Here is a 20,514-nt window from a genome sequence, read left to right as displayed (position 1 = left end):
TGCCTTACAAAGTACTCCACTCATAATGCTTTCAAATGATGGGAGTTTGTTTAAAAGTCTCAGTTGGGTGACCTTAAGCCCAAAGGTCTTAAGACAAATGTTCAACTTCAAAGGCATAACATATCTGCATGACTTATGAATGCAATGACATTTTCAACATTAACATAAGCTTTGACCTTTTGTGTCCAGCCTTCTGGGATACGGTGTGTTAGCAGGTATGGCTTCTCTTTTCCTTCCTGTGTATTGTTCAGAGTACACCTTGAAGCATAAACTTCAAGAACACAGCATCTCAAAGCCTAGAAAACAATCCCTAAGAGCAGATTGTAGCAGAGTAAAACTCAATAAAATTTTAACCTTTTCAAGCTTTAAAAGATCTAGTAGTTTCTTTTCCTGCTTACCAAAATTAAATTCAATTCCTAAAGATGCAAGGAAATATACTGGTGGAAACACAATTACATTCCAAGAAGCAAGTTAAAGTACATCTCATTTATTCACAGCAGTATAAACATGTTCATTATTCACAAATTTTACCTATTGATTCAACAACAACAACAAAAGATTACATCTTCCATTTTGACAGGGAGACAATGTGAGAATTTGGGGAAGATCATAAAACCCCGAATTGTAACTTCTTCAAGAAAGCATAATTCAAGTGATACATGTGGATCAAAATCATTCCACCAAAACAATTCATGATTGGCTTAATCCTTACCAACTAAAAAATCTCTAGTATAGAGTTATATTCAGGACAGATTATATTTTAATGAAATCTTGCTTCAGCAAAGAAATACCACATGAAAGTGTTTTGCTTTGATCACAAGCTACTATTATTCAATAACTTAATTGCATAAAGTTAAATTTTAAAATAAAGTCAGTACAGTCCTCTATTTTAGAAAAATGTTATTCAATGAAGGTTGAGAAAACTTTCAACTCAGAAGTGTCTGCCTAGAAACTCTTTCAAGGAGCAGACATGGTGATTTTATTCAAGTTTACACAGCCTTCTAGAGCCACACCTGAGCGCTTTATATCTGAGACCATTCCAAGGACAATAATTCTGAGAATAACATAACTTTAGAAATATAAAACTTGTCTAAAAATCAGTGTTTCCTACATATAGTGGTACTTTTGCTTCTATAATTAGAAGGTATCTAAGTATTTCTTAGATCGTTGATTTTCAAGCTGAAAAGTGCCTCAGAAACCCAGGAGACTTGTTTAAACCGAGACTGCAGGGCCCCCGGCCCAGAGTTTTAGATTCTGGGGTGGGGGCTGAAAACCTGCATTTCTACCAAGCTCCCAGAAGATGCTGATGCAGCTGTTATGGGCACCAACACACTCTGAAAACCACTGACTTAGAATAACTTTAAGAACAACAATAACTAATTCAAATTAATAAAAGGAAAATACATCTATATCACAATTCTTTCTATATTTCCCTAAATTTATAATCTGGGAAACTTTGGTCAAATTTTTTGTAAATGATACAGAGTCCCCAGTTCAATTTACTTAATTTTGATAAAGCAAAATTGACTAAAAATTTCTTTAATTACTATTTTTAAAAAGACTCTTTTATAAGGAAGAAATGGTATGCTTTCATTTCATACCATATAATGTCATCCAGGGTTATGGAAAGGGTGCATTTAAATCACTGAATTGTTACTTAGACACATGTAAAGGTAATTCCCCTGGAGAAGCAAATGGCAACTTACGCTAGTATTCTTGCCTGGGAAATCCCATGGACAGAGACAGGGGCCTCGTGAACTACAGTCAAAGGGTCGCAGAGAGTCAGACACAACTGAGCGACTGAACAACAACAAAGATAACCTCGTAAAAAGACGACAAAAACAGGAAACAATCCTGGGTATTATTCTCTATGCAAATAAGTCAGGAAAGTCTTTAACCTTCGGGGCCTCAGCTGCTTTAAAACTAAAATGGAACATTTCACCCGGACAACCTCTGACAGCCTTTCTAGCTCCTGAAGGAATGTGAATTCCTTCCTGTGTCCCAGGAAGCCACCTTGGCTTGGCAAAAAGAGTAACTAAATCAGAGAAAGTGCCCAAAAGTCTACAGAAAAGCATGACCTTTCAGTGTGTTCATTATTAACTAACAAAGAGCTTCAAAACAGAACATGAAGGCGAGAATGAGACTGGATTGCCACCCGTGTCTTCCACCTTCTTTGGGGCCCACTTGCTTCTTTGATCTTTGAATTTAATTAAAACAAAAGACAAGGTTTTATTTCCCTAAAAAGCGTCTTCTTAGTGCTTAGACAGGCAGGTGCCGTGAGTGATCACACTTGGCGGACAGTTCAGAAGGTGATGGAGTTTGCCACTGCTCAGTCGCAAAATTAACAAATATCTGGAAGAAATGATGAACACAATTGCTAACTTCGAGGAACCCTCAACCCTTTGTTCTCATACAAGGAACATCTTCTCAAACATTCCTAAGGATCACAACCATTCATTCATACCAATCCTTCCGATTCACCTTCAACACATAGGTCCGAACTTCAGGAATGATAAACATTTCCAGACACAATAAACTGCCAGGAAATTCTCGATGCCTTAAGCACAATTTTAGATTGACCTATGATCTAATTTCACATGCCAGGACTCTTAGGGAACCAAGCACGTTTTTTCCTAAGGTCAGCTGGACTCTTAGGGAACCAAGCACGTTTTTTCCTAAGGTCAGCTCACAGTGGAGCCCCTTTAATTATTAGTGGTGTGCGTGGGTGCCAGGTCGCTTCAGTCATGTCTGACTCTTTGCAACCCTGTAGACTGTAGCTCACCAGGCTCCTCCATCCAAGGGTTTCTCCAGGCAAGAATACTGGAGTGGGTTGCCATGCCCTCCTCCAGGGGATTCTCCTGACCCACGCCTCTTATGTCTCCTGCATTGGCAGGAGGGTTCTTTACTGCTAGCGCCACCCGGGAAGCCCAGTTATTAGTGGGGGTGGGGGATAACTGGAGACACAGTGGATGACAGCCTGACCTGCTTATTGAATACCAATGAAACTAGGAGCTGATGGAAGCCCTGAATGCTGAATACTTACCTTGAGTGGAGAGCACACAATCAACAGACCTCCTTTATAAACTCAAAAAGTGGTTAATAAAAGAAATGGTGACCTCAAGAAGTAATCTGCCCCTTTTTTAAATCAGCTGGAGCAGGCCTCAAGAAAAACCACCCAGTGTCTCCTTCAAGGTACTATACCTGCTCCAGAGTGGTCTGGTTGATGGAGTAATGTCTGATATTCAGGAAGCTTTTATTGTCTTCTAGAACTCTGAACAGGTTGGCTAAGCACACCCATCTTTTTGGCATGTGATATTCCAACAAATTAAGGCGCTGCCCCTGAAAGCAAAAAAAAAAAAAAAAAAAAAGATTGGATCACAGGATTAGGAATCATTAAAACTGACCACACTATAGTTAATTGCCAAATAAACTATCTCTTTTCAAAGCAGAGTCTTTTCAAACCCTTTTCAAACTCTTTTCAAACCCTCAGATACCAACTAAAGTCAGAGGTCAGTTTTGTGAGCCTTCCAAGAATGCTCATGGGCTGTGCTTTACCATGAGGCATATTTGATAAGAGGTATCCCCCACGGAGGGGTGCTGCTCTGCCCCCTTTCTGTCCCCACTGTGCCACAAGCCTGGGAAACCCTTTCTTGGGGAAAGAAGACCCTGTTAACAGCTAGGGAGAGGGAGGTGGACGTGGTATCAGAGACAGATGCACGGAGACCCCTGAACCTCACACCAGAGCACCCGCCATCCTCACCACTGGCAGAGCGACTCCCAGTAAGATGCTTAACTCTCTGAGCCCCATTCTCAGGGGTGCATGTGGAGACCCCAGTAGTAGTTTCACAGGGTAGAGGGCCTTGAACGTGAACCCCTGTAACCTAGACAGCATGCCTCTTGCTGGGTAGGATTTTACCCAATGGTTGTAGATGAAATAGACAAGCAATAGCTTCTTTAAGGACAACAATCTATTAGAAGTTATGACAAACAGGAATCTTGGGGTCATCCAAGAGAACTGCAAATGGTGCTTCTCAGAGGTTCCTGTGCACAGGGGTTGCTTGGTCCCTTTGGTAACACACAGACCAGGGGTTAGGATGCTGGGGACTGAGATGCTACGGGTCTCACCCACTCCCAGGTGATGAGGACCCACTGGTTCAGGGACCACACTTTGCATCAGGTGTGTAGAGGGCTGTGACCTCAAGCCCAGGGCAGTTCTTGTGAATTAATGCTGAAACCACAGAAGCTACAAACCCCCTAGTAAATGTATGGAAGAAGCTAACTTGTGTATCTTCCCTCCTAAAGAAAATGAACTATGTGAAGTTGTGCCCACAGGAAAGGGAAGATGAATAAGAACTATCTGCACTGGGAGACCTCATAACAGGACCAGAGGCTCGCCATCCTTCAGAGAGGTCAGGTGACACCCACAGACAGCCCCTGCTGTTTTGGGGGAAGAGATATGGCCTGTACTTTGCAATGAGCTCACAACAGTAGGCACTGTCTTTGAAGCATAGAATTAAAATAGGGGAAAGACAAGGGCATTTGTGAGAGGTTTTTAGCTCAAAATGAAGTAATGTACAATGTTAGCACTACCTTAAACTGGATTCCTGGGAAATAGAGCTTCAAGCAGTCGGAGACAGCACTGTGTTGATCTTCTTCCTTGCGGAGCCAAATCTTGACTGTATAACCATCACCAAACCTGAGAGTTGAATTTAAAAAATAAGGTTACTATTATATAAATCTAAGATAGATAAACTCTAAGTCCATTTTCACAGGAAGGCAGAAAAAGTAAGTAACTATTCCAAACTGTTGGAAGATTGTGTGTTCTCAAAAACAGAATATTCAAGAATTAATAACACAGACACTGATTTATCTGTTTGAAAACTTAGCAAATCTTAGAATCAACACCTGGTTCAATACAAAAGAGAGGGTGAAAATGCAAGCTGTGAAGACAAAGTGCTAAGTTAAGAAGCCAGAGCTGAGTTGGAGATGAGCCCTGAGACTATCCCAGTCTCAAGAACTGCACTGATGCCCAAGTGGCTAGAAGAGTGGACGGTAACAGGGGCTGATCATGGAATCAAGACAGACATTTGCTTATCATGAAAAACAATTCCCTCAACTGTCCGCAAACTCTGAGGGCCCAGCAACTGCAGGGGGCCAAGGCCCTGACGTCACAGAGCTGTGAATGGAGGTCTGCTGGGGTCTGAGCAACCACAACCGAGGTGACACTCCTACCACACACAACCTCTAATAGTGAACCCCAAGAGTGGAGGGGGCTTCCCAAGATGATTTACATTGTTCTATTACATAGGCCAGGTGCCCAGCATGGTGTCAGACACACAGTCAGATCTCAGTGAAGATCTGTTGAGTGAAAGCAAATACACAAATATATCATGATATAGTGATTTTTTTGCTGGTTTTGCTGATATATTTTTATATCAGCAAAAAATCACTGATATATTTACCCCAAGTACCTAGAACTAATAAACAGTAGTTGAATGAATGAATGAAAAAATACTACGCCCAGAGCCTTACAAGCACGATCATTGCTGGGGGAAACGTGATACTTTTAAGTCAATTTTCCATGACTGAGACTAACTAACACATTTATGGGCAAATCACTTTTCAGGTAAGTCTACCTGGTGAAGAAGAGGACAAAGATAATATGGCTTTGCTTCAGGGACACGGAACAGCCTTGCAAAGACCCAGAGATCCTGGTCCCGGTTCTGCTTTCCCACCTCCTGCCCTGATCTCAGACTTCCTCTGAGATCTGTGTGTGACTCCAACTGCCCCCAGCTATTCCAAGTTCATGGTTTCACGTCCACTCCGGGATGAGAGGTCACTGAGAACATGGGCAAAACCTGAGTGACAGCAGCCAGGGAGGTAGCCCATCCATCTGGCTCTCCTGAGCTCGTTCCCAGGACTCTCTGAGGCCGACCCTACCTGGTTAGTACAGGAAGTGTATGTGCTCTGGGCTCCCCTCGATCAGGGGTGCATGTCTGACGTGGAACCAGGGTGCCTGCTCTGTGTCCCTGAGAGCCTCCCACATGGGTGTATTTCAGGGTTCCATGGAGGAAGAGCTGAGGCCCAGATCCTTGAACGGCTCCCAGGGTGAGGTGCTGTCTCAGAAGCTGCTGTCCTTCAGAGAGCTCTCTGCTGTCCTGGGGAGAGATGCTCCTAGTCACGTGGTTATGGCCAGCCTGAGAGTGAAGGTCAAAGTGTCTGGAAGCCTATGTGTGAATCCAGCTCCCCATCCATGCACCAGACCTCTGACCCCATGGAGTCGAATTGTCTCACTTCCATTCTCTCATCTAGAAAACAGGCTCATAGAACGAGGCCCCTGACAAGGGGGTCAGAAGCCTGAGTACACGAACCCCTGAGGAAGCAGGTGCATGAACATCCAGTGAAAGTGAGGTTCCACATGGGACAGGCCCAGAATGAGGAACATCCTTGGTGTGAAGATGCTCACAGATCTGGGGAACGTAGACAAAGCAAATGAAAAATCAGAACACAGGTGTACCTAGAGATGACCACACTAAGGAAGTCAGACAGAGGTAGACAAGTATCATATGATATCACTTCTATGTGGAACCTAAAATATGACACAAATGAAACAGATTCATAGACATAGAGAACAGACTTGTTGTTGCCAAGGGGGAGAGGCAGAGGGATAAATCAGAAGCTTGGGATTAACATATACACACTACTCTATATAAAACAGATAACCAACAAGGTCCTACTGTATAGCTTAGGGAACTATAGTCAATATCTTACCCAACAATGGAAAAGAATATGAAAAAGAATGTACATATGTGCATAATTGAGTCACTTTCCTGCACAGCAGAAATTAACACAATATTATAAATCAACTGTTACCTCAAAAAGTAAAGAATCAGAACATGAATCTGCAGCACTTATTACACAGAAATACAGGGTGAGAGGTGACACTGACTAAGCAGAAATGACTTCATTGTTTCACGCACATTAGGATCCCCTTCACATCATCAGAAATGGCAGCTCTCCAGGGGTATTCTCCTAGAATGTTGTTTAATGCACGCTAAATTCCAATAATGGTCTAATATTCTCACCATAAGCATGTATACAAATTAATGTTTAAAAGTTATATGTGCACTAAGCCATTTCAGCTTTACTCTAGAGAATCAGAATTGCACAGTTCCTTAAAAAAAAAAAAAAAAAACCACCAAAGAGAAAATGTTTCTGAAATAGATTGCAAACTCCTCAGGATCTCTCTAGAATACTTGATAAGACATGCAGACAGAAAATTATACAATCACAGCATCTTCAATAATTGAGAGAATCTTTGTAGAATCAAATTATGATATATCTAATTTACATTATTCTTACTTTCTCACTTCTGCCTATAACCTGCACTTAATGCCAATGATCTAAATTCCACGAAGGATTTATTCGATTCGTGCACTTTCCATTCTAAAAGCTTTCAAAGTAGCAAAGGAGTCATTTGTGTATAAACTCACTCATCCCTCTCACATTTGCAGATAACCGATCACATCCACATCATTTGCAAAGCCAGCAATTACGTAAAGACAAATAAACAGCATTACCTGTCACTGAAGATGCCTGTAAGAAGCACTCAGTCACTATTGAGAATCAGCATTTAGGTACCACAAACGTTCAGTGTAACATATGCAATAAACAGTAAAACAGGCGAGTAGCAATGGACTAGTGGAATAAGAAGTGTACACATATATACTGTACAAGCCAGGGAGGAAATAAGGAGGGAGTGACTCAGTGATGGATACTCATCAGTTTTATTCAGCTTCCAGAGGCTCCTCTGCAAATCGCTCACACTCATGGCATTCATTTTAAAAAAATATTTATTTAGTTGCAGCATGCAGGCTTTTGTGAAATATATCTCCTGCCATATAAACAAACAAGAATGTCAAAGCTATCTGCGATTCCTGCCCTCCAAATGTGAATTTCTGAGCCATGCAGATGATAAGTGTGCCACTCCCTACTCGACAACTTAAGGATGTCATAGTCATCAGTGATTATAAATCTACCCCAGGGTGAGCCAGTGAGCCCTAAGGGAATTCAAGAAAGAAAAGAATACCTTTGTAAAAATACAGGATGCTTGGCCTTAGACAGCTGAGATGCATACGAAAGAAATGACTTCAATAACCCCAGACTCTTGCATCTTTCCATACATAGAAGAATACTAAATTCTTTAACTTGATGTCTAGTTTTCCTTACTTAACAATAATATTTGATGTTCAGGCTGCCTGCCCCCTTTGTTGCAAACATCAATATAAACTGACCTACTGCTCAGGGCTACTTGGGATGCTGTCTCCAGGGCTTGAAGTCCTAAGATTTTCCCACCAAATAAAACATCTCTACCTTCAGTCTGCTTTCAGGTTGTGACTAATTTTTAAGTCGACACTTTGTCCATGGCATGTGGGATCTTAGTTCCCCAGTCAGGTTTTGAATCCAAGTTCTGTGCACTAGAAGGCGATTCTTAAGCACCGAATCATCAGGGAAGTCCCCCATAGCATTCCTAGTAGTAATGCTCTCACATCAAGCCTCCCGAGAAACCTGTATGCAAGTCAAGAAGCAGTAGCTAGAACCGGACTTGGAACAATGGACTGGTTCCAAATTGGGAAAGGAGTAGGTCAAGGCTGTATGTTGTCACCCTGCTTATTTAAATTATATGCAAAGTACATCATGAGAAACGCTGGGCTGGAAGAAGCACAAGCTGGAATCAAGATTGCCGGGAGAAATATCAATAACCTCAGATGTGCAGATAACACCACCAGGAAGCCTAAAGAGCCTGTTGATGAAAGTGAAAGAGGAGAGTGAAAAAGCTGGCTTAAAGCTCAACATTCAGAAAACTAAAATGGCATCTGGTCCCATCATTTCATGGCAAACAGATGGGGAAACAACGGAAAGAGAGAGACTATTTTGTGGGCTCCAAAATCACTGCAGATGGTGACTGCAGCCGTGAAATTAAAAGACACTTGTTCCTTGGGAAAAAAGCTATGACCAACCTAGACAGCATATTAAAAAGTAGAGACATTACTTTGTCAACAGAGGTCCATCTAGTCAAAGCTATGGTTTTTCCAGTAGTCATGTGTGGATGTGAGAGTTAGACGATAAAGCTGAGCACCAAAGAATTGATGCTTTTGAACTGTGGTATTGGAGAAGACTCTTGAGAGTCCTTTGGACTGCAAGGAGATCCAACTAGTCAATCCTAAAGGAAATCAGTCCTGAATATTCATTGGAAGGACTGATGCTGAAGCTGAAACTCCAACACTTTGGCCACCTGATGCGAACAGCTGACTCCTTTGAAAACATCCTGATGCTGGGAAAGATTGAAGAGAGGAGGAGAAGGGGACGACAGAGAATGAGATGGTTGGATGGCATCACCGACTCGATGGACATGAGTTTGAGCAACCTCCAGGAGCTGATGATGGACAGGGAAGCCTGGTGTGCTGCAGTCCATGGGGTATCAAAGAGTCAGACACGACTGAGTGACTGAACTGAACTGAATGAGAACGTAACATATGGTACACGGAACTCTACTCAGTAATTTGTGGTGACCTAAATGGGAAGGAAATCCAAAACAGAGGGGATGTATGTATACACAGAGCTGATTCACTCTGCTGTACAGCAGAAACTAACAACATTGAAAAGCAGCTGCGTGCATGTGTGCATGCTCTGCTATATCTGACTCTGCAATCCCATGGACTGTAGCCCATTAATCTCCTCTGCCCATGGGATTTCCAGGGCAAGAATACTGGAGTGGATTGCCACGCCCTCCTCCAGGGAAGCTTCCCTACCCAGAGTTCGAAGCCATGTCTCCTGCATTGGCAGGTAGATTCTCTACCACTGACCCACCTGGGAAGCCCTAAAAAGCAACTATACTGCAATTAAAATTAAGTTAAAAAAGAAGCCTGGTCATCAAAGAGAATGGCTTTTTTGTGGTTTTAATGTCTGTCCATCCTGGGTAATGTCAGCACAAGAAGGGAAGGGTCTTTAGCAAATGTAGAAGTTTCTAGCAGCTGGATGGATGTCCAGTTACATCAGACTTCATAACAAGACAAATTCTGGAGATCTGCCTGCAGACAGTCTCAGCTGCCAAGCTGTGCTCACACCAGGGTCCCCTGCAGAGGCAGATGGGACTAAGGTAATCATTCTCCTCCTGACTTCTCCCTCTGAGCCTCTCTACATAATTCAGCAAACGCCCCATGGAAAACGGCCACTGCAATTTACTGCCTGACCTGATGAGTGCTGCCTGGAGAGATGGCCAAAGAACTTATGCATGAGATCCCAGGAAGGAAATAGCACCATGAAAATGGGGACCCTCAGAGCCTGCACCCCACTCAGCTGCCCTCTGGACAAAGATCACAGCTTCAAAAAGCCCTTTCTGGCAGCAGGAAGTACTCTGTTCCAGGCCCACAAGCAAATGCACTTGATGCTATCTGGCTGGAGTTTGAAACTCCTGGGGTGTAAGGGGGATGGGTCCTCTTAGAAGATGTGATTAAAGCTCTTCTGAATTTCATTTTAGAGAGTTCCCAAATAATCTCTGTGGACTCCAGTCAGACCCTATGTAATACAGCCTTTAAAACAATAAGGGAATAATGAGAAAAATGATTTTCTTAGCAGAGAGGAATTAAGAGGCAGACTCCCTCCCCTTGTTGAGAAAATGCTTCAAGAAGCCAGATTCAGGGCAAAAGTCTCTGGGGCCTGAATGTGGCTAAAACACTCCTGCTGGGCACCAGGGTAGATACATGCTGCCTGCCAGAGGAGTGTGGAGATGAGAAATAGTGGGTGCAGGATGGCGCCAGGCAAACGGGAAGCTCTGTGCTGCCCGTGCCCACCTTGCCCCCAGCTCCATGTTCAACAACATCAGGGAAGTGACTAAGTTCGCAGTACACTGGAGCCTGATGTGTTTGGGGGCACATGATGAGAGGGTACACGGCTGAGCTGACCTGGTCCCAAGGGTGGCGGCAACTGCACTGGACCTAGACTAGCTAAAATGATCTTAAAAAGAGGAAGAAAGCTGAAGGACTAATACAAATTTCAAAACGTACTCAAAAGCAACAGTAATCAAGACAGTTTCGTATTAGCATCAGGATAGATATATAGACCAATGAACAGTATTGGGTCCAGAAATAAGCCTGTGGGCCTATGGTCAACCCATTGAATGGTTCTGACAAGGTGGTCAGAACCATTCAATGAGAAGAATAATGTTTTCATCAAATTGGTCTGGATATACAGCAATACCAAGAGTTAACACATATAGTTTATGCAAAATGGATCAAATATCTAAATGTAGGTGTGTAAAAATGCAAAACTCTTAAAATCATACATAGCGATAAATCTTCACTTTCTCTGATTTCACAAGAGATTCTCAGATAATGACAAAAAAAAACATGAAAAACAAAAGAAAAAACTGGTAAGTTGGGCTTTATCAAAATTAAAGATATCTGTGCTTCTAAATGGAGAAGGCAATGGCACCCCACTCCAGTACTCTTGCCTGGAAAATCCCATGGAAGGAGGAGCCTGGTAGGCTGCAGTCCATGGGGTCGAGAAGAGTCCGACACGACTGAGCGACTTCACTTTCATTTTCACTTTCATGCATTGGAGCAGGAAATGGCAACCCACTTCAGTGTTCTTGCTTGGAGAATCCCAGGGCCGGGGGAGCCTGGTGGGCTGCCATCTATGGGGTCGCACAGAGTCAGACATGACTGAAGCGACTTAGCAGCAGCAGCTGCAGTGCTTCTAAAGGTGTTATCAAGAAAATGAAAAAGCAAACCAACAAGTTGAGACAGTAGCACTGGCATATATACACGACCACGTGTGAGACAGCCAGCTAGCAGGAAGCCACTGCTTGGCACAGGAAGCTCAGCTCAGTGCTCTGCGACGACCTAGAAGGGTGGGAGGATGCGCAAGGGAGCCCCGAGTGGCAGGGGACGGACATACCTATGACTGATTCACACTGTTGTACAACAGAAACTAATACAACATGGTAAAGCAATCATACTCCAATTAAAAAGTGCATTTAAAAATGAGACAATACTTGCAAATCACCTATCTGAAAAGGGACTTGTACCTAGAATGTGCAACTCTTTCAATAATAAAAAGACAACCTAATACTGTTTAAATGGACAGAAGATATGAATAGGCATTTCTCCACAGCAGACAGGCAAGTGGGCAACAAGCACGTGGACAAATCAAAACCACAAGATACTACTCTTCACTGGGATGGCTAGAATAAAAATTCAGATAATAAAAAGTAATGAACAGGATGTAGAGCGATTACAAACTTCACTCAGGGCTGATAGGAATGTACAGAGAGTTTGGAAAACAAACTGACAGCTCCTTTAATGTTTAAGCACAGAGTTCACGATATGAGCTGCTTCCCTGGTGGCTCAGCTGGTAAAGAATCCGAGAATTCCATGAACTGTGTAGTCCAAGGGGTCACAAAGCGTCAGACACGATTGGGTGACTTTCACTTTCACTTTACTATATGATCTAGCAATTTTCCTCAAAGGTATATACCCAAAGAAATAAAAGATATGCCCCTAAGAAAACTCCTAGCTGATTGTTTGTAACAACAGAATGTATAACAGCCAAAAGGTGAACATAACCCAAACGCCCACTGACAATGAACAAACAGAAGTGTTGTATGTTTTTTGGCCTTAAAAAGAAATGAAGTACTGATAACACAAATGAGCCTTAATGAGTGAACGCTGCAATGAGTGAACGCTGCTGGTCAGAGAAGACCATATATTATGTAATTCCATTTATAGGTCAATAAGAGACAACTTTATAGAGACAGAAAGCAGATCAGTGGAGGTTAGAACTAGAATGAAAAGAAAATTGATCGCTAAAGGGACAGGGTTTCTTTTTGAGATGATGAAAATGCTCTAAAATTGACTGTGGAGAAGGTTGCACATAATTGTAAATATGCTAAAAAGCACTGAATTATACACTTTAGGCGAGAGAGTTGTATGACATGTAAAGTATATTTCAATTAATCTGTTAAAAGACAAAGAAAGGATGGCCACTGTTTTGAAAAATCAATGACAAGTGGTTGGGACTGTAGTAGATTGTAAAAGTGTTAGTCACTCGGTTGTGTCCGACTCTTTGTGACCCCATGGACTCTAGCCCACCAAGTTCCTCTGTCCATGGAATTCTCCAGGCAAGAATACTGGAGCGGGCTGCCATTCCCTTCTCCAGGGGATCTTTCCAACCCAGGGATCAAATCTGGGTCTCCCGCATTGCAGGCAGTTTCTTTACCCTCTGAGCCACCAGGGAAGCATGGCTCCAACATGATACCCTTTGCCGTATCACCCTGCTGAGTTCTTGCCTTAAGGGGTGAGACTGTTCTCCTGCTCTTTTTCTTAACAGCCATGTGACACGATTTGCAGGTGCGATGTGACCTCAGGCTTGAATCGTACTTGTGCTCTCTAGACATTTTCCTGTTTGGAAAATGCTCAGACACTGATTCTGGAAGGAGGATGTGTTACAGGTGGGACAGAGCCAGCCCCTTTGAACCATCCAGACCAGCCCATCTGCAGCTGCTGGAGGATGAATGAAAATCATATCAGCCACTGCATCTCATAAACTTCACTTTGCAGCTGTTTACAACAAAAGCTAACTCATGCAAAGTTTTTTTTTATGCTTTTGATAAAAGAGAGCCCCAAATCAAATTTGTAAAATGCTTCTCAACTATGAAACCTTTAAACCGTTGCGGCCTCATGCATTTTCTTTGAATGCACACACATACACGAACACACACACTTATATACACACATACAAACATACATACATGCACAGACACACATGTACACTCACACACAGAGAAACATGTACACACACATACACACAGAGATACATATACACACACACCTAAATTTTAGGCTAACTGAACCCAGAGTAAATAAACTTCCAAAATTTTAATCCTGAATTATTTGAAACCTGAAATACAGTTCCGACCTAGTTCACCATTTACTGCACTGAGCTGACCTCCTCACGGTGCTGTGCTCCATCGCTCAATCATGTCCAACTCTCTGTGACCCCAGGGACTGTAGTCTGCCAGGCTCCTCTCTTCATGGGATTCTCCAGACAAGAATACTGGAGTGGGTTGCCATGCCCTCCTCCAAAGGATCTTCCAAACCCAGGGATCAAACCCAGGTCTCCCACATTGCAGGCAAATTCTTTACCATCTGAGCCAACAGGGAAGCAAAGTCCTGGGCTAAGAGGAATCCATTTCTTTGGCTAGCCTGGGTATTCCTGGGCTTATTAAGCTGCATTTGCAACCGGAACTCACCATCCTGCAGTGCCCACTGAGCTTTGGAGTGGCACATTTTTGCTGTCTATGTGCACATTAGTTCTTGGCAGGTCAGGCTACGTCAGTACTGGGTCTGGCTACCCTGCAGGGAAGTGACAGGAAAACACTGCCAAGACTGAGCAGCAATTGGGCCTGCATCACGCACCTGATGGTTCCTGTTCATGGAGACACTGAGTAAGACAGAGCCTGTTTCTAAAAGCAGCCAACAAAGGACAAACAATGCAGAAGGTTCTGGGAGAAAGCAGGCTTCATCCGGTCCAGAGATCAGTGGGAGCTGGATAGAAATCTTTATCAAAGGGGTTGATTGTTGTTATTATTCTTCATTAAGCTGAGCAGAGCCTAAATTCTCCCACAGTCTCATCTGACTGCTCTTTTAAAGTTCAATCAAAGCAGCCTGGAAGAAGATATCGTCTAGCAAAGGTATTCCATGCACTACAGAGTTTGCGTTCATTCACTCATCTATTTATTTGTTCAACAAGTACCCTGAGCATACGTCATGTACTGTCCCGAATGTCAGAGATACATTAATAAAAACAAAGGTCTACTGTCAAAGGATTTACATTCTATCAGGAAAAAGTTTAAAATAGTAAAAACCACGAATGTTGTGTTTTATATGTCAGAGAGTGCTAGTCTGTTCAGATTCATAAATGAGTGGCAGAAAACCCAGAGAAGCAGGATATTAGCAAGTATAAAATCTGAGGTCAGGCAACCACAAAAGGGTAAGGCCTTTCTTTGGCCCATCCTGTAATATTGCTCTGCTCACAGGTCTCCATTGCTGAAGTTGCCTCAGGGTCCAAGATGGCTGCTTCATCTCTAACCATCACATCTGCATTCACATCAGAAGCAAGGAAGGAAGAGGCAGAAAAAGTGCACACCCTTCCTTACAAATTCATATCCTTGAAGTTGCTAGTACCTCTTCTATAATCTCTTTGCCCACATGTACAGACAGTGAGAGCTGGAAAGTGCATTCTTATTTCCAAGTGGCTATATTGCTAGCTAACATCCAGGGGCTCTCATGCATCTATGAATAGGTGGACTACATACGGGAGATCCAACTGGAGAGTAACTTTTGAGAAAAGAACTGAGGAAATAAAGCACAATTTGATCTCAGGGCATCCTAGCCCTCAAGGTAGAAATACACTCACTGTATCCAGCTACTTCTTTCCACAGTACCACAAAATACGTATGATTGTCCCCATTAAGAGAAAAAAACAAGCTTTCAGAAATGTTAAATAACTTTTTCAAAGCCCTAGAGGTGATGTTCCAAGTCTGACTGTAACGTCAGACTGACTGACTGGCTGCATCTCATCCAGCCATACTAGCTTTCAAAGAGGAGTCAGCCCATGTTTCAAAACGAGGGGAGTCTGTTCTCTCCGCAGAGGCAAGAGAAGAAAGTTCTACAGAGGAAGCTCACAGCTGGCATCACAGACAGACGCCCAAGAGCTCCCAGCAGCAGAGCTCTGTCATGCCGTCAGTTTGGGGTGAGTTGGGGAGACAGCCGTAGTATGAGGATCTTAGGAGTTGAGAATTGAGTTCTAAAACTGGTTCAGTTGTAACTCTGCATTCTGAGCCAACTGCCGAGCTTGTTTAGGTCTGAGCTGCGTTATGGTGAAGCAGGTGAATCACAGCTGTTTAGGCTATTAAATGAGACGATGCGCAAACAGCACTTGACAAATGGCCCAAGTTCAGTAATGTTTCAGGAAAGGTAAGCACATGGATGAGAGCCCTGCCCCACGACATCCAAATCTGCAAAAGTGACAAAGGTGGCCTGAATCCAGCTACCCCCTGCCTCTGTCTCCCGAGAGAGTCAACGATCACCATCAGATTTAGGCTTCTCTCCCTGTCTCCTGCCACAGCTAAGAGCATCCGGGCAGAACACAGCATCCTTTCTTCCTTAGGAACCCCTGGGCAGCCCCCAGGCTCACAAAGAACACGCTCCTAGCTCCTCCCTCTCAGCCCATCCTGACTTCGTGTTTCTCCCCTGACATCACCATCTTCCACCTCCCAGATCCCAAGGCTAGTGACATGACAGCTCCTTCTCTCCTATTGCCTCAGACCAGCTGGCTGTAAAGCTCTATTATTCTTCTGCCAAGCCTCCCCACCAATGCTTTCTTTCCTGCCTGCCCTGTTCCCAGCTGACTCCAGTTCATCTTAATTAACTTCCAGCTAAAGAACAAAAGTCACCTTTTAATGGACCATTTCTGCTCCTGTTTCTTATTGCTTCCCTTTGTTCCCTAATTTTCCACCCCAGAATTTAAACCTCCCTTGGTTTAACCCCAAACACTGTCTCCAAGTGGACGCCCCCATTATTCACCCTGCACCTGTGTGACAGTCCAGCTCTTCTCAAATGTGATTTGCGTTACTCATCTCCATGACTCTCCTACCACCAGAAGGGCTCACACAGTTGATTCACCTCCCACAAATACACCTGGTTTAAATGCCTCCTTCTCCAGGAAGCCACCCAGGCAATCCATCATCTAAAACACTGGGCTGTCTCCTCCTAAGTCTTACCATGAGTAGCACTTATGGTATCTTATGTAAGCTTTTATTTGGGCTGCACCTTATTCATCTATCCAGCTAAAGACCCTGTGACTAAGGAGACACCCAATAACAGTTGCATCATACAGCATTTTGTCCACAAAATTACCTCACTGTGTTGCATTTACATGTCTTTGTAATGTGTGTCCATCTGACACCAGACTTACTGACATAAGGGACCAGGCTCAAGTTGGGGTCCTGACACAGGCCCTCATCAAATGTGCACGAATGAAAAGGGATCACGGTGTGAGTCTGAATCCAGGAAAAAATCTCCCATCACTTCCATTGCACATCTTCACTGTAGGCAAGAAGCAGTCCCACTGTTCCAAGGGAAAATATGAGAAAATCAAAGCACGGTGCTCCCTCTGGTAAAGTGACACTTTGGATGACATCCCTCATGAGCTGAATGTCCAAGACCAGGGATATCGCCCAAGAAGTCCAGCGGGAGAGGAGCACGTAGATCAGAAACCCCTGGAGCAACACTGAGTGTGTTCAGGCAACTCGGTGTCTTCAAAGCAAACAGGATAACAAACTACTCGCCTCTGTAAAGTGCACACATGCTGAGGAGAGCTCAGTCCTTTCTCTCAAAAGAACCATTTCTAGTAAAGAGAATGAATTCATTGTTTTTAGAAGTGGTGAAATGCTTCTAAGCAAGCAAAACGCAGACCAGTAGAATCTTGTCCCCTGTGATTCAAAAGCTCCGTGCCACGGCAGAAGTCATTCTATGCACCCATGTACAAAGTGCCTCCTCCTTTGTGAAGATGATATAAACACACAGAATCATCAGATATTTCATTTTTAAGTGAGCCAGTTTATTATCAGGCGATATAATCTAAGTCTAGGCTTTTATGTATGTGGTAATGTTTTGTAGAAGTAATAGATTGAAGTTGTCATGCTTAAGCATATGGTGTCACATAGGTGATATATTAATTTGCAGATGCCCAGAAAGTCACAGTTTGAGAACTGAAACATCATTGTACCTCCTCTTGTCTCTTCGTGGAAAAATGATGGATAAATCCTCCAGGTTATTCTTTATATTTTGCACTTCCCTCAGTGGCTCAGTTGGTAAAGAATCCGCCTGCAATGTGGGAGACCTGGATTTGATCCCTAGGTTGGGAAGATCCCCTGGAGAAGGGAACGGCTACCCACTCCAGTATTCTGACCTGGAGAATTCCATGGACTGTATAGTCCATGGGGTCGCAAAGAGTTGGACGCGACTGAATGACATTCACATTCTTTATATTTTAAGTAAAATAGCAACATAAATGACGGATGAGCACATCCTTTGAGGTTTGTTTCATTTTCTTTCTCAGTTCCTAAAATTTGCATGTCAGACAACTCAAGGAAATGAAAATTCTCATCATCTTAAGTAGTCTCTTTAAAATCACATAAAGTTTTATTTTGTGTATACATAAACAGCCCCATCTTCCCTCTCCACTTAAACTGGCCCAGCAGACTTCAAAGTGTAAACTCTGTGCTTCAGAAATGTGACTCATTTTTCCTTCCTGGGAGGACCGCTTTTCACCTTCAGACTTAACTCTCCCGCTTAAGCCAGTCCCAAGGGAGGGAAAGCAAAGGGGTGTGATGCACGGCTGTTACGGTCCCTCCCTGGTGGGTCATGAACGTGCCCACAGCCTGCAGGTGATAAGGCAGCTGCCCAGACTCTCAGGATGTGCTCCATTACAATCTGCATCCCTCACTACCTGGGACGAGGTACCAGTGCCCACAGAGGTCGGTGTTGGTCATCCCTGGTTACCAGGTAGCCACCGCTGCCTCCAGCTTTCCTTTATACAGACATACACACGTGCACACGATGTACAGACATATATTCCATATCACACATCAGTCTTGTACCAGAAGCCACAGATCACAGCCCGTTGAAACTGACAACCACTCTCAACTGAGGAAACAATCCTATCAGAATGTGACGCTGCAGAGAACCACCCAGCATCTACCTCCCTTGTCTTCCTCGTAACAGAAATCAACTTTATTTCATTGGGGAAGCCCCTAGCTCAGGTCTATATTTCTTAGCCTTTCTAGTAGCCAGGGTGACCAACAACATATAAGTGAAAGTCGCTGGGCGGGACTTGGAAAAGCCTGCTTGAAGAGGGGACGGTGGCATGGGCCCTTTTTGCCTTTCCCTCCTTCTTGATTCTCATCTAGGACATGGATGTGACGGGTGGGTGGAGCCAAGCAGCTATTCTGGGGACCAAGCAAATTGTGAAGACTCAAGCCAAGTGAACAAGTGCCAATAACCAGTTGCTTCTGGGTTTTTACTACATGTGAAAATGAATATGCCTAATAAATATTCTTCAATGTGTCTCATGTTCTGTTACTAATAGATAAATGTATCTCACAACTGACACAAAAGAGAACCTGAAAGATCCAGAAGAGGAAGGAGAAAACCACTGGAGGAAGGTCTCAAGGGGAGGAGATCATGTCAGTATCAAATGGATACAAGAAATACACTTGATAAAGAAGCAATTTTCTTCCTCAAAAATAGGGACATAGGAAGAGAAGAATGTTGAATAAATATTTAGCGAGACCCCACTGAAGCATCTTTCAGACCTGGAAATCAGAAGTTAAACGTTAAGTGGGGGGTCAGATTCTCAGTGACAATTAGAATATGCAGAAACACACCAAGAGGAAGGCTGGTGTGGCTGAAGACCCGGCACGCATCTGCATTCATTCTCATCTGTACAGCCCCAGGTTGCAGCCAGTGGGAAGCCAGCCTGGTGCAAGCTGACCACCCGGGGGCTCAGCAGTCAGATGGACCACAGGTGAGCCCCAACCTCACCCTGGCTCACTCCTGTACTTGTTAGATGGGGACGGTCAGCCCCAGTGCTTGAGCTCAAATCCAGCTCTTCCATTCACTAACCAGTGACCTAGAGAGACTCCCAAATGTTCCAGTCTTACTTTCTGTGCCTGTAAAAGTAGAGAGGCCATAATGTCGGCTCCTGGGTTGGTCATCATGGTCATGAGGAATAAGTTACCTGATACACATAAAACCCCTGAAGAAAGGAATGGTAACCCACTGCAGTATTCTTGCCTGGAGAATTCCATGGACAGAGGAGCCTGGTGAGCTACAGTTTGTGGGAATCGCAGAGTCAAACACGACTGAGTGGCTCACACAAACACACATGTGCACGTGCACTTAACACCAGCGTCTGGAATGCACTCTACAGGTGTCATCTCTGGGTATTACTACCTAGCAAGCTAGATGATCTATACACAGTACTTAGTCCAGCAGGGATGAAAACAGGAATCAATGGCCACCAGGGAAGAAAGGCAATTTGGAACTTAGAAGGGCTGACCCAGAGCCTGGGGAAGCGAGAAAGGGCAATGGGCGTGACTCCCTGGAAGGGCCCAGTCACCGAGGAGCGATGGTCTGGGACTGAGGGCTATTGTCATGCTCTATACATTTCAGAGAAGGCGACTTCTTTAACCACAGGCTTCCCATGTAGCTCAGCTGGTAAGGAATCCTCCTGCAATGATGCAGGAGACCCCAGTTCGATTCCTGGGTTAGGAAGATCTCCTGGAGAAGGAGATCTACTCACTCCAGTATTCTGGCCTGGAGAATTCCATGGTCTGTATAGTCCATGGGGTTGCAAAAGCTGGACATGACTGAACAACTTTCACTTTCA

General features: G+C 43.8%; 1 protein-coding gene across 2 annotated transcripts in view; it reads right to left on the bottom strand.

Annotated features, from left to right (window-relative positions):
* Positions 1 to 471: 471 nt before the first annotated feature.
* ABCA13 (ATP binding cassette subfamily A member 13) overlaps positions 472 to 20,514 on the bottom strand; it is a 393,960-nt gene continuing 373,917 nt past the window's right edge. Inside the window, exons 60-62 of one of the 2 annotated variants that reach the window (XM_086398601.1) lie at positions 4,591 to 4,696; positions 3,202 to 3,339; positions 472 to 2,352 (exon numbers count right to left, since the gene is read on the bottom strand). In XM_086398601.1, the coding sequence (XP_086254727.1) occupies positions 2,260 to 2,352; positions 3,202 to 3,339; positions 4,591 to 4,696 (337 nt within the window). In that variant the 3' untranslated portion in view covers positions 472 to 2,259. Of the gene's footprint in view, positions 2,353 to 3,201; positions 3,340 to 4,590; positions 4,697 to 20,514 lie in introns of those variants that run through there. The other variant, XR_015163267.1, reaches the window with a different exon arrangement.

This window comes from Bos grunniens, chromosome 4 (assembly GCF_055505025.1).
Source record: "Bos grunniens cultivar Pamir isolate PY7600 chromosome 4, Bosgru_T2T1.0, whole genome shotgun sequence".
Taxonomy (NCBI): domain Eukaryota; kingdom Metazoa; phylum Chordata; class Mammalia; order Artiodactyla; family Bovidae; genus Bos; species Bos grunniens.
The sequence above is the reverse complement of the archived record's forward strand: the minus strand, read 5'-3'. Positions and strand labels throughout refer to the sequence as shown.